Genomic DNA, 13359 nt, shown 5'->3' on the forward strand with positions numbered 1-13359 from the left:
TGCTGATGCATAGAGGCACATGTACCCCAATGTTTATAGCAGTGCTTTCAACAATAACCAAATTATGGAAAGAGCCTAAATGTCCATCAGCTGATGAATGGGTAAAGAAGATGTGGTTTATATATACAATGGGATACTACTTGGCAATGAGAAAGAATGAAATCTGGCCATTTGCAACAATGTGGATGGAACTGGGGGGTATTATGCTAAGTGAAATGAGTCAGTCAGAGAAAGACAGATACCATATATTTTCAGTCATATGTGGATCTTGAGAAATGTAACAGAAGACCATGGGGGAAAGGGGAAGTGGGGGAGAAGTTGCAGACAGAGAGGGAGGGAGGCAAACCATAAGAGACTCTTAAATACAGAGAACAAACTGAAGGTTGATGAGGGGTGGGGGAGAAGGGAAAGTGGGTGGTGGGCATTGAGGGGGGCACCTGTTGGGATGAGCACTGGGTGTTGTATGGAAGCCAATTTGACAACAAATTACATATATATAAAAAAGAAAGAGGGGCGCCTGGGTGGCTCGGTTGAGCATCCAACTTCGGCTCAGGTCATGATCTCGCGGTTTGTGGGTTCGAGCCCCGCATCGGGCTCTGCTGATGGCTTAGAGCCTGGAGCCTGCTTCGGATTCTGTGTCTCCTTCCTCTCTCAGCCCCTCCCCAACTTGTGCTCTGTCTCTCAAAAATAAATAATTGTAAAAAAAAAGAAAAGAAAAGAAAGCTACACCAAAGTAAATAAATAAATAAATAAATAAATAAATAAATAAATAAATAAACAGACATTAAAAAAATTCTTCAAATAAAGTCTGATAGTTTTATTAGTAAATGTCATGAAGTTGGCCTGGTAATATTTTTACTTACTTTCTGCTAGGTTTTCTTTGAATGTAGTTTAAAAATTATTGTTTCTGTTTAATCAGCCGGAATGTTTTTATTTGTATTTTGTTTTCTTTTTACAGTATCTTTGGATGGAGTTGAGTTTTTTCGTTTTCCTATTTTTAAACATTTTGTGGACACAATTCAACAGCGCCTTTTTTCAGTATTGTGACTTGCAGTTTCTTTTTTTTTTTTTTTTAATTTTTTTAATGTTTACTTTTGAGAGACAGAGAGACAGAGTGAGTGAGAGCAGGGGAAGGGCAGAGAGTGAGGGAGACACAGAATTTGAAGCAGGCTCCAGGATCTGGGCTGTCAGCACAGAGCTGGACATGGGGCTCGAACCCACGAACTGTAAGATCATGACCTGAGCCGAAGTCGGACGGTTCACCAACTGAGCCACCCTGGTGCCCCTGACTTGCAGTTTCTTTAATGGACGATGATGTGTTGGGAGTAGTGTTGGGAAAAGGGGAGGAGTCAGCACATCTTTTTGCTCTTTTGTTTCTGTAATATCCTTAATTATCTTTTCCCTTTTGCTGCACCAAGAGGCACCATCCTTTCCCTTTTTATTTGATTCTCCCCCAGAAGTAGAACTTCTCAAGGTTGCCACCTCTAGTCCCATTTAATTTTTAAATAGAACCATACAGTATCTGGTGTTTTGCTACTGGTTTCTTTCACTTAGCACAGTGTTTTCAAGGTTTATTTTATTGTATGGATATACCACATTTTGTGTACCCATTCATTGGTGGACATATGGGTTATTACCACGTTGGGCTATTATGAATAATGCTCCTATGCATATTTGTGTACAAGTTTCCATGTGAACATATTTTTTCATTTCTCCTGGGGATACATATAGGAATAGAGTTGCTGGGTCCTGTGGTAACTCTTACCTTTAACCATTTGGGGAGCTGCCATTTTCTGAGGTGGCAGCACCGTTTTACATTTCCACCTGCAGTGCATAAGTCCTTGCCAGTGTTTGTTATCATCTGCCTTTTTGATTGTAGCCATTGTAGGGGCTATGAAGTGGTGTCTCATTGTGGTTTTAATTTGCATTTCCCTGAGCAGCATCTTTTCATGTACCTATTGGCCACTTGTGTACCTTTGGAGAAATGTCTATTCAGATTCTTTGCACATTTTATCTCTTTACATTCAATTGTAAGAGTTCTTTATATATTCCAAATACAAGTCCCTTCCCAGATACATGATTTGCAAATATTTTCTCCCATTCTATGAGTTATTTTTCACTTTCTTGATAGCATCCTTAAGGCACAGAAACTTTTAATTTTGATGAAATCCAATTTCTATTGTTTTCTCTTGTTGCTTGTGCTTTTGGTATTCTGTCTGTGAATCCATTGCCAAATCCAAGGTCATGAAGATTTACCTCAATATTATCTTCTATGAGTTTTATGGTATTAGCTCATATATTTAGGTCTTTGATCCATTTTGAGTTAATTTTTATATATGATATGAAGTAAAGTTTGAGTTTCATTCTTTTACATGTGGTTATCCAGTTGTCCCAGCACTGTTTGTTGAAAATGACTGATCTTTCATCATTGAATGGTCTTGGCATCTTCGTCATCTCACCGTCTTTTAAGTTCGTTTCTTATAGCCAGTGCTGTGAAGATCCAAGTCCCAGGCCTGTGTTCCGTATTTTAGTACTTAGTGCTGTTACTCCTTTTGAGGGGAATGATTTTGTGTGTGCTTCATCTGTATCCCCTGCTTCTCCTTTTTCTCTTGGAGTCTTTTAACCTCATCCCATCCCTACCCTGGTTTTCTGTACCCACAGGCTTACCGCAATGGGAGGAACTTTGTTGGAATTTAGTGTTTATTTTATAGGTAATTCGAAGTCTGAATATTCTCTGCCTTCTAGTAATATGAAGGCATGGGTCATGTGTGGTTTTATATATGCCCCTTCATGATCTTAGGTTGAGGATTTTTTGAGTGACTATGTGAAGAGACTCAGGTTCTGGTAACTGCCATTACCCTCTGGAACCTGGACACTCCACAGTTAATGAATAAATTAAATAAGTTTGCATAAATATTTGAAACTTCTCATGATGCTTTTACTGAAGTCTTATTTTTTTTAAGTTTATTTATATGAGTAATCTCCACACCCAGCGTGGGGCTTGAACTCACAACCCTGAGATCAAGAGTCACATGTTTTTCCTTTTTTTTTAAGTTTATTCATTTATTTTGAGAGAGAGAAAGAGTGAGAGTGTGCACACACACACACGCTTGCAGGGGAGGGGCAGAAAGAGGAAGAGAGAGAATCCCAAGCAGGGGTCGCACTATCAGCGTGGAGCGTGATGTGGGGCTCCATCTCACGAACTGTGAGATCATGACCTGAGCCGAAATCAAGAGTCAGAGGCTCAACCGACTGAGCCACCCAGGTGCCCCAAGTCACATCCTCTCTCAACTGAGCCAGACAGGCACCCCACTAAAGTCTCATTTTTCAAAGAAAATTTTTAAATGTTTATTTTTGAGAGAGAGAGAGAGAGAGAGAGAGCGAGCGAGCACGAGCGGGGGAGGGGCAGCGAGAGAGGGAGACACAAAATCTGAAGCAGGCTCCAGGCTCTGAGCTGTCAGCACAGAGCCCAAAACGCAGGACTTGAACTCACGAACCATGAGGTCCTGACCTGAGCTGAAGTTGGAAGCTTAACTGACTGTGCCACCCAGGCGCCCCTAAAGTCTCGTTTTAAAGTAGTCATTCATAACGTAGCCAAATTCAGCAAAGCATATTTTGGTTAAAAAATTTTATTTCTTGAATGTTAAAGTCAAGTTCATACATTTAGTCTTACAGTTTTTAGATCTGTGAGGACAGGAATATGCTATCTTGTTTATTTGTATAATCCTAAGCATATACCATTTTGTCTGGTATGTATTAGACAGTCAGTAAACTTATTGAGTGAGTTAATAAGGGCTTTACTGAATAACAACATGGTACCATGAAGGTTATTCAAATTTAACGTAGTATATTTAATCTCAAAGAATGAATAGTTGGGGGACCCATATATAATCATTACTCACCCTGCTTTCCTTCTTGAAAAATTTCTTTTCGCTTGGGCTTTGTAACAGTTTATCTACTTGATTTTCATCCACCCTTGTGACTGCTCTTTGTCCTAATCTCTGAAGGTTCTGCTTCCTTTGCACATCTCTTCAGTGTTCGCTTTTGTTTTTCTTCCTGTGTATTCTTCCCTGGCCACTTATTTCACTTCCGTTGCTTCAGTTACCATCTGTATAACTAGAAATCTTTATCACCGCCCTAGATCTCTTTCCTGAACTCCAGGTCCACGTGTTCCGTGGACTGCTGCGTATCTCCACCTGTATGCTCTTTAGCCATTAACTGAATAAGTAAGTTACCCTTTTCTCCTTAACTCTGCTCCTTCTGTAGGATTTCTCAAGTCAGTGTATGACGTCAGCATTTCAGCCATTCTCCCCGTTCTTCCTTCAAAGCTAGTTAGTTAAGTATACATTACCACTAAACATAACTCAAATCCTACTTTTCTTCATCCTAACTGTCCTCACTGAGGACCAGGTTGTGTTTACCTGGGTCATTGCAACAACTGCCATTCTTGCTCTCTTCCAATCCAGTCTCTACAGTGCAACCAGAGTAATTATTCTAAAATATAGCTAATCATCTCATCATCTCACTCCCAGCTTAAAATGTTTGCCTCATTCGTTTCAGAAAATGGAATCATCAAAACAGATAAAGTGTTTGAAGTAATGCTGGCCACAGACCGCTCCCACTATGCAAAATGTAACCCTTATATGGATTCTCCACAATCAATAGGTGAGCTTCTGGATTTCTGAAATTGTCACATTTTTACTCATTAACTGTATAATTTTTGTTAAGTAAAACTAGTTTGAGACACAGATATTATTACCTTGCTAATTTGAATTTTATGCCTCAGGAAGTTTCATAATCCCAAACATAATCATTTCAATAAGATGATGTTATGTGTATGAAGTATGTTTTCTGTTTTCTCAAACTGTATATAATATATATAAACAATATTTTAAACATTCTTCATAAAACATACTTTTAATGAAAATTTAAGTTTAAGCTGAGTGCTCTTTAGGGCCTCAATGTTGACTGAGGTGGTTTTTCACATTAGTATCAGTTTTTTAAATCAATATTAAAGGAAGTAAGTGTAATAAAGTAGTTATTGATTTCTCTGCTTCACTTGCCCTGAATCTTTTGGTTTGTGCTTGATTTCAGAAAGTTCTTTATTTAACTCCTTCTCCTGAAGCAGTTTTTGCTGAACTGCTGAGCCTTGGCAGTGGGCGCCTTTGAGGCTTAGAAGTGCCTCGGGATCCTGTCGGCCAGCCGCCATACTTTCTTCTTTCAAAGCACTATAACAGTCAGCAGAGAAGATCCTGGGGAGCTTCTGAACCCCGAAGGCACCTGCTACCACCGCTCAGTGAAAATTGCTTCAGATGCAGAAGCAGGTAAATAAGTTTTGAGAAAGCAGCACCGGAAGAAAAAACTTGAAAGCTAAACACTACGAAAAGATTGTGAATTACCATCAGGTGTTAGTATATAGAGCAAATTGAAGTAGGTGTTAGTCTCTTAATCTACTCGGAGTGCCAGTTAGTTGTTCAATAAGTTGTCGGAAGTATGAAGCCACTTAATTTTGCAAAGATTTTGCATACCTATTGTATATGGAAGTTTGTTTTCTTTTCATAAATCTGGGGAGGAAAACAAGCCATAAAGTTACCAACTCAACTTACTTTTTCTTACTTTTTTAGCTAACTATACGGGAGAAGAATTTTTCAGAAATAGTGGGAGTGTTGTACTAGAAGAGCACATCAGCCTTTGGCATGATTGTATTTTCTCATTTTAACTGCTGCTTGACAGTACTCTAAAATGCAAAATAAAAGTTTTATTTTCTTGAGATCATAAAAACAAAAAATATTTTATGACAAAGAATTTGTGGATGTGAGGAAAGGAGTTACATGGAGTATCTGGTATGTTTTTGCATCGAATGTGTCAGTAGTTCTCTTCTTCTTTTGCAGGTTTCCAAGCAACAATCAGTGCTCCACATATGGTAAGTTAACTTTGGTCATTCGGGCACAATTGGATCACAGTTTTCCACTAAGATGGGTTTTTTTCAGTAAAAAAGGTTTAAAGAAAGTTAAATTTTATCATCTATGAGTTATGTCGGTTGGTAATGAGCCTCTTTTATTAATCCATGATCTATAGAAGGAAGCCTTCTTGGTAGAAACTGTCATTAAAGTTTTTGTTGGTTGTCATTGGTATCTAATCATGTAAAAATTGGATATAAAAGGTTATTTAGTGATGAGTGAATTAGGGAGAGAGTATTTTAAATGATATAATGGACATATCATAAAATCTCAAGTTGAATTTAATTTGAAATATTTTATTTGGAAAATCCATTAGGGGTTGGTCAAGTATAGCAGCTATGAAAATTTGTAACTTTGAGAAAGACCTATCTTAAGTTATCTAGCACTTTCAATCTGTTGGGAATTTTCTTGGGTTTTAAATGTCAGTTATTTGAATGAGTCCTCTATTGGTTTTTGGAGAGAAAAACAATAGCTTTTCTGATTCTCTGAAAGTATTTGGGGTTGGAGAAACTCTTATTTAAATGTAAAGACCTCTTTGTACCAAAATAAAGTCATATATATGATGAATTGGTAATTATACTAGAAGAAAATATAGGAAAATTATTACTTATAAGCATTAAATAGAAATGACTTTTTAAAACATTACAAGGGGCACCTGGGTGGCTCGGTTGTGTCCAACTTTGGCTGAGGGCATGATCTCATGGTTCATGGGTTCGAGCCCCGCGTTGGGCTCTGTGCTGACAGCTTAGAGCCTGGAGCCTGCTTCAGATTCTGTCTCCCTTTCTCTGCCCCTTCCCTACTCATGCTCTGTCTCTCTCTCCCTCCCTGTCTAAAAAATAAATAAACATTAAAAAATAAAAATAATTGCAACTATGTGGATGGAACCAGAGGGTATTATGCTAAGTGAAATTAGTCAGAGAAAGACAAATACCATATGACTTCACTCGTATGAGGACTTTAAGACACATAACAGATGAATTCAAGGGAAGGGAAGCAAAAATAATAGAAAAACAGGGAGGGGGACAAAACATAAGAGACTCTTAAATATGGAGAACAAACAGAGGGTTGCTGGAGGGGTTGTGGGAGGGGGAATGGGCTAAATGGGTAAGGGGCATTAAGGAATCTACTCCTGAAATCATTGTTGCACTATATGCTAACTAACTTGGATATAAATTTAAAAATAATAATAATAAAATAAAACAAAAATAAAGCATGACAAAAGACAAAGAAGCCTGATATATTTTGCAACATAAAAAATTGGGATTTCTAGGGTGCCTGGGTGGTTCAGTTGGCTAAGCATCCAACTTCGGCTCAGGTCACAATCTTGCAGTCTGTGAGTTCGAGCCCCGTGTTGGGCTCTGTGCTGACAGCTCAGAGCCTGGAACCTGCTTCGGATTCTGTCTGTCTGTCTGTCTGTCTCTCTCTCTCTCTCTCTGCCCCTCTCCCACTCACGTTCTCTCTCCAAAAAAACATTAAAAATTTTTTTTTTAAAAATTGGGATTTCTGCAGAGAAAAAAATGTTACAAGCAAAATTAAAAGAAAAACTGAGGGAAGTATTCAATAGGTAAAGTACAAGAATGATAGTTCATAGAAGAAATACAGATGACATTAGCACTTAAACCAATGAAAAGATGTCATTTTCATTTATATTTACATACTTAATAAGTTACACATTAGTGTTGTAGTAAAGTACCATTTTTCATGAACAGATTGTCAGAGATCAAAGAGCTTAATACTTTGTACTGGAAAGGGGAAACTGACAATTAATATACAATATACTTTTTTGTTGAGAGAGTACATTGGTAGTGTTGGAAAGCAATTTGGCAAATCTATAAAATGTGAAATAAATGTACCTTACACTCTTCAGTTTAAAAAAAATTTTTTTTTAATGTTTATTTATTTTTGAGAGAGAGAGAGAGAGAGAGAGAGGCAGAGTGTGAGCAGGGGAGGGACCGAGAGAGAGGGACATACAGAATCTGAAGTAGGTTCCAGGCTCTGAGCCATCAGTACAGGGCCTGACACAGGCCTCTAACTCATGAACGGTGAGATCATGACCTGAGCCGAAGTTGACCACTTAACTGACTGAGCTACCCAGGTGGCCTACACTCTTCAGTTTTATTTCAAGATATTTATCCTTGAATAATATAGTATATTTTTATAGGTACAAAGTTACTAACAATGTTCATTCTGCATTATTTATAATAGCAAAAAAAAAAAACAAACAATGATATTATTAACGAATAGCCCATTAATAGTCAGTGGTTAATAATAATACAGTGAAATACTGTGAAGCTGTTAAATGAGGAGTCTCTGTAGGGACCAGTATGGCAAGATGTTCAGCAAACATTAAGTATAAAAGAAGAGTATGTAAGAGTGTTTACAGTATTTTGTAATACGCAAAAATCAAGTCTGCACGTATACATATATACATATGTCTTCCTATAGGCATGAAAACTAAAAATGAGTTCTTCTAAGGTCAGAATTAGATGATTGGAGGGTGAAAGGGAGATCTGCTTTTCACTCTGCACTCTGTATATTATCAGTTTCTTTTTGTTTTCCTCTTCCCTTTTTTTTAAAGTTTATTTATTTACTTAAGTTGTCTCTATACCCAAAGCTCATACTCCCAACCCCAGGATTAAGAGTCGCTTCTCTGACAGCCAGCCAGGCTCCCCCTTCTTTGTTTTTTTTGTTTGTTTGTTGGTTTTTTTTCCATTCATGGAATAGGAATGGGTTTTTTTATGCATTAACTATTCAAAGAAATGAATGACTTAAAGCAAGTGTAGTCCTAAGATTCCTGCAGGCAGTTTGAAGTACTACTTACAGCAAAAGATTTATGTAGAAGCATTCATTTAATTCTCAAAGTTATTTTGGAGAATTGGTATCCTGCATGTCTGGGAAATTGACTGGAGGGGTGTGTCTTCCTATATCAAAGGAAATACTGCATGAATTTTTCTTTTCCCCTGAAGCTTGGTGCTGAGTATCCAGTTCACTGCCAAAGAAAACATGGCAGAAACTCCATGGCGAAGGATGCATTTTTCGACAAAAAAAATAACAACTTTAGTAAGCTACAATTCACCTACTGTAAAATTCACCCCTTTAAAGTTATGGATTTTAGTCTATTCAGAGTTGTTCAAACATCACCACTATCTAATTTCAGAACGTTTTCCTCAGCTCAAAAAGTAATGCTGTACCCATTCACAGTCAATTCCCATCCCTCATCTGCCAAAGTCCTGGTAACTACTAATGTGCTTTTTATTTCTATCTCTCCCGGACATTTTGCATAAATGGAATAATACAATATATAGCATTTCGCAACTGGCTTTTTATATTTGCATTTTTAAGGTTTGTATTGTAGCATGAATCACTACTTCATTTCTTTTTATTGCTGAATAATATTCCATTGTATGAATATACCACACTTTGCTTTTTTGTCAGTTGATAGACATTTGGGTTGTTCCCACTTTCTAGCTACTGTGATTAATGCTACTGTGAACATTAATGTACAAATTTTTGTGTGTGCATGTATTTTCAATTCTTAGGAGTGGAATTGGTAGATCATATGGTAATTCTAGATTTAACATTTTGAAGAATGGTCAACTGTTTTCCAAATGGCTGCACTGTTTTACATTGCTACCAGCAACGTATAAATGGGGGTTTCAGTTTCTGCACTTTCTTGTCAACACTTGCTATTGTGTGCTTTCTTTCTTTTATCCATCCTAGTAGCTGTGAAGTGGTATGTCATTGTGGTTTTGAGTTGCATTAACCCTAATGATAATGATGTTGAGCATCTTTTCATGTGCTTATTGACCATTTGTAGGTCTTTGCAGACATGTCTATTCATATCCTTTTCCATTTCTTAGTTGAGCTGTCTTTTAAGAAAAGGCTGCATTTAAAATAATATTTATTGTGGTATAATGCGTATAACATAAAACTTAACATCTTAATCATTTTTTTTTTAATGTTTATTTTTTGAGAGAGAGAGAGAGCACATGCACGCATGACCAGCGGAGAGGCAGAGCGAGAGAAGGAGAGAATCCCAAGCAGGCCTCCATACTTAGCACAGGGGCTGAGGTAGGGCTTGACCTCACGACTGTGAGATCATGACCTGAATCAGAGTCAAGAGTGAGATGCTCAACCAACTGAGCCACTCAGGTGTCCCCTTAACCATTTTTTAAGCATATAGTTCAGCAGTGTTAAATACATTGATACTGTCGTGTAACTAATCTCTAGAACTCTTTTCATCTTGCAAAACTAAAACTCTATACCATTCAACAGTAATTTCCCATTTCCTGGTCTCCCCAGCCCCGGGCGACCACCATTCTATTATCTATCTCTAAGAATTTGACTAGTCTAGATACCTCATAAGTGGAATCATAAAATATTTGTTTTTTTATGACTGGTTTATTTCACTTAGTGTAATATCCTCAAGGTTCATCCATGTCATAACTTGTATTAAAAGATTCATTTTTAATCACTTATATTTCCTTACCTATGTCTCTTAGTAAGGAAAATGTGTGTATTCATGTGTATGTGTATAGTCACGCAGTAGCTCTCTATGTATGTATGTGTGTGCAAGCAGTAATAATACAGTGTCCTTTGATGCTTGTGGAACCAGGATGTGAGTAGAATAAAATAATATTAATTATACATATGAACAACATTGTAATATGAACAAACATTTGTGATCTTATATCATTTATTGTATAGATCTCAGAAGTATTGAAAGAGAAACGGAAAGCGAGAAGCAACTCTTTGCTCTCTGTTGACATCTCTTTTTAATGAACTTTAAAATCACAGACTTGGAAGTAACTACAACCCTGGAATATTTTCCAAAGGTGTAATTGAAAATGTAATATATGCATTGGGCAAGAGATTAAAAGCAACCTGTTAAAATGGCATCCCAGTAGCAGTGAGCACACTTAGCATGCAGATATTGAATCCTAAATATCATTTCTCACTAAATGAGACTAGAGTTCCTTGGAGAAGTGACTGAATATTGGGAAATAAGGAAGTACTCACAGGTTGATGGGTGATGTTGAAAGGACATAGGAGCAGGTTTGAAGAGACTCCCAGAGGCCAATTGGAGATAATTTGAGAATTGGAAAATGATACATAATGAAGGTAATGTATTTTAACATAGTAAATCAGAAACAAAAATCCATGAATTCATAGAGATTAAAAATAAAAAAGTAAGACAGAAAATGAAAAACAGAAGAATGCCAATTAATACATATGGAGGGAATAATAAAATTTAAAAAAAATCACTATTTGGGGGGCATGTGGGTGGCTTAGTTGGCTAAGCATCTGACTCTTGATTTCAGCTCAGGTCATGATCTCATGGTTCGTGAGTTTGAGCCCCACATCAGGCCTACACTAACAGTGTGGGGCCTATTTGGGATTCTCTCTCCCCCTCTCTCTCTGCCTCTCCCCTGCTTGCATGCACTGTCACTCTCTCAAAATAAATAAATGTTAAAAAATATATATTTAAAAAATAAGTAAAGTAAATAAATCACTATATTGTAATCATCAATATAACAATTAAATTGGGCAGAGATTGTCAGTTAATCTAAAACAATTTAGAGGGGGTACCTGGGTGACTCAGTTTTGTTTTTTTTTTAAGCTTATTTATTTATTTTGAGAGAGAGACAGAGAGCAGGGGAGAGGCAAAGAGAAAGGGAGAGAGAATCCCCAACAGGCTCCATGCTGTCAGCACAGAGCCCAACATGGGGCTCGAATTCATGAACTGTGAGATCAGAACTTGAGCCCGGATCAAGGGTAGGACCCTTAACTGACTGAGCCTCCCAGGTGCCCCGGTAGTCAGTATTCTGAAGAACAGAAAAGTGGTAGGTGGAGGAGAACCGAAGGGAGAATATTTTATATTGACAAATACAATGCATAATCCTTGAATGGATTGGGGTAAAAACAGCTATAAAGGACATTTTGGGGACAGTTGAGGAAATTTAAGTACAGTGTGTATGTTGGATGATGATACTAAATTGATGATTTTCACGAGTGTGGTAATGGTGATGTGGTTGCGAAGGGAGATGTCTTAGTTTTTTTGGCATATGCGTGCTGAAGTATTTTGCTGTGAAGTATCATAATGTGTACAGCCTATTTTCAGATGGTATGGTAAAACAGTATGGCACAATACATAAACAGTTGGTGACTGCATATGAGGGAAAATGTGTATTCGTTGTATTTGTGGGTTTGAAATTTTGCATAATTATAAAAAAACTTAAAATTTTTAATGTTTACTTATTTGTTTTTTAATGTTTGAGAGAGAGCAAGACAGAGCACAAGCAGGGGAAGGGCAGAGAGAGAGGAAGACACAGAATCTGAAACAGGCTCCAGACTCTTAGCTGTGAGCACAGAGCCCGACGTGGGGCTCAAACTCCCGAACAGTGAGATCATGACCTGAGCCAAAAGTCAGATGCTTAACCGACTGAGCCACCCAAGCGCCTCTGTGTTTATTTATTTTTGAGAAAGAGACAGCATGAATTGGGGAGGGGCAGAGAGAGAAGGAGACACAGAATCTGAAGCAGGCTCCAGGCCCCAAGCTGTCATCACAGAGCCAGACACAAGGCTTGAACTCACCCACTGTGAGATCATAACCTGAGCCGAAGTCAGACACTTAAATTAAAAAAGCTTTTAAAAAACTGTTAATTTTGGATTTAGTGATAAACATGGGTTATCCAAAAAAATACTAGCTAGGGTGATAAAAGCATGAAAAATGCTAATAATTGTGATTGAAGGCCTTGACAATAACTCAGCATGCTCCCCTTTTATAAAAGCAAATCTTGTATAGACATACTGCTGAAAAAATATTCCTGGGTTTGTTTTGGAATTAAGATACCACAGTACTGCATGTAAACTGGGAATTGACACCTTAAAGAAGTCCCTTCTTGTCCTTTGATTTCTGGATCCAGAAGGACAAGTATTAGGGAAGTTATTTTGTTTCTTTGGTTACTTCCAAGTTCCTATAGTGTGATACTTGTTATTGTATTATTAATAGAAATTATTAAGCCTCATAACTGATTGTTATATGAATATTATGAAAGCTACTTCCGATGTTTAGTCCAGACCTTTTTCATGGTACCAATGTTTTTCACTCTTTAGACAAGAGCCTCTTTTGCGAAGCAATCTATATGAAAGATTGGTAAAGTTAGTTCTCTATTACTCTTTTCCCAAAACACACCTTTCCCTCATTGTACATTTGTGTGTTACCTCTCAAGGGGTTCTGTGGAATATTAATGACTTTGTGGAACACTGTTTGAAAACCATTGGATTGTGTATGGCTGTATCTGTTAAAGGCCTTTTCCCCATTTTATGTTAGTTGTGGAATAGTAGCCTTAACTTTTTCGTTTTTAACTTTTTAATATGGAAAGTTTCCAACACCACA

General features: G+C 37.4%; 1 protein-coding gene across 3 annotated transcripts in view; it reads left to right on the forward strand.

Annotated features, from left to right (window-relative positions):
• Window positions 1-13359, forward strand: part of PCMT1 (protein-L-isoaspartate (D-aspartate) O-methyltransferase) — a 53561-nt gene that overhangs the window by 18209 nt on the left and 21993 nt on the right. For all 3 annotated transcript variants that reach the window (XM_043592590.1, XM_043592591.1, XM_043592593.1), the window contains exons 2-3: window positions 4561-4665; window positions 5892-5923. In XM_043592590.1, the coding sequence (XP_043448525.1) occupies window positions 4561-4665; window positions 5892-5923 (137 nt within the window). The remainder of the gene's footprint in view (window positions 1-4560; window positions 4666-5891; window positions 5924-13359) is intronic.

The sequence above is a fragment of the Prionailurus bengalensis genome, chromosome B2 (assembly GCF_016509475.1).
Source record: "Prionailurus bengalensis isolate Pbe53 chromosome B2, Fcat_Pben_1.1_paternal_pri, whole genome shotgun sequence".
Taxonomy (NCBI): domain Eukaryota; kingdom Metazoa; phylum Chordata; class Mammalia; order Carnivora; family Felidae; genus Prionailurus; species Prionailurus bengalensis.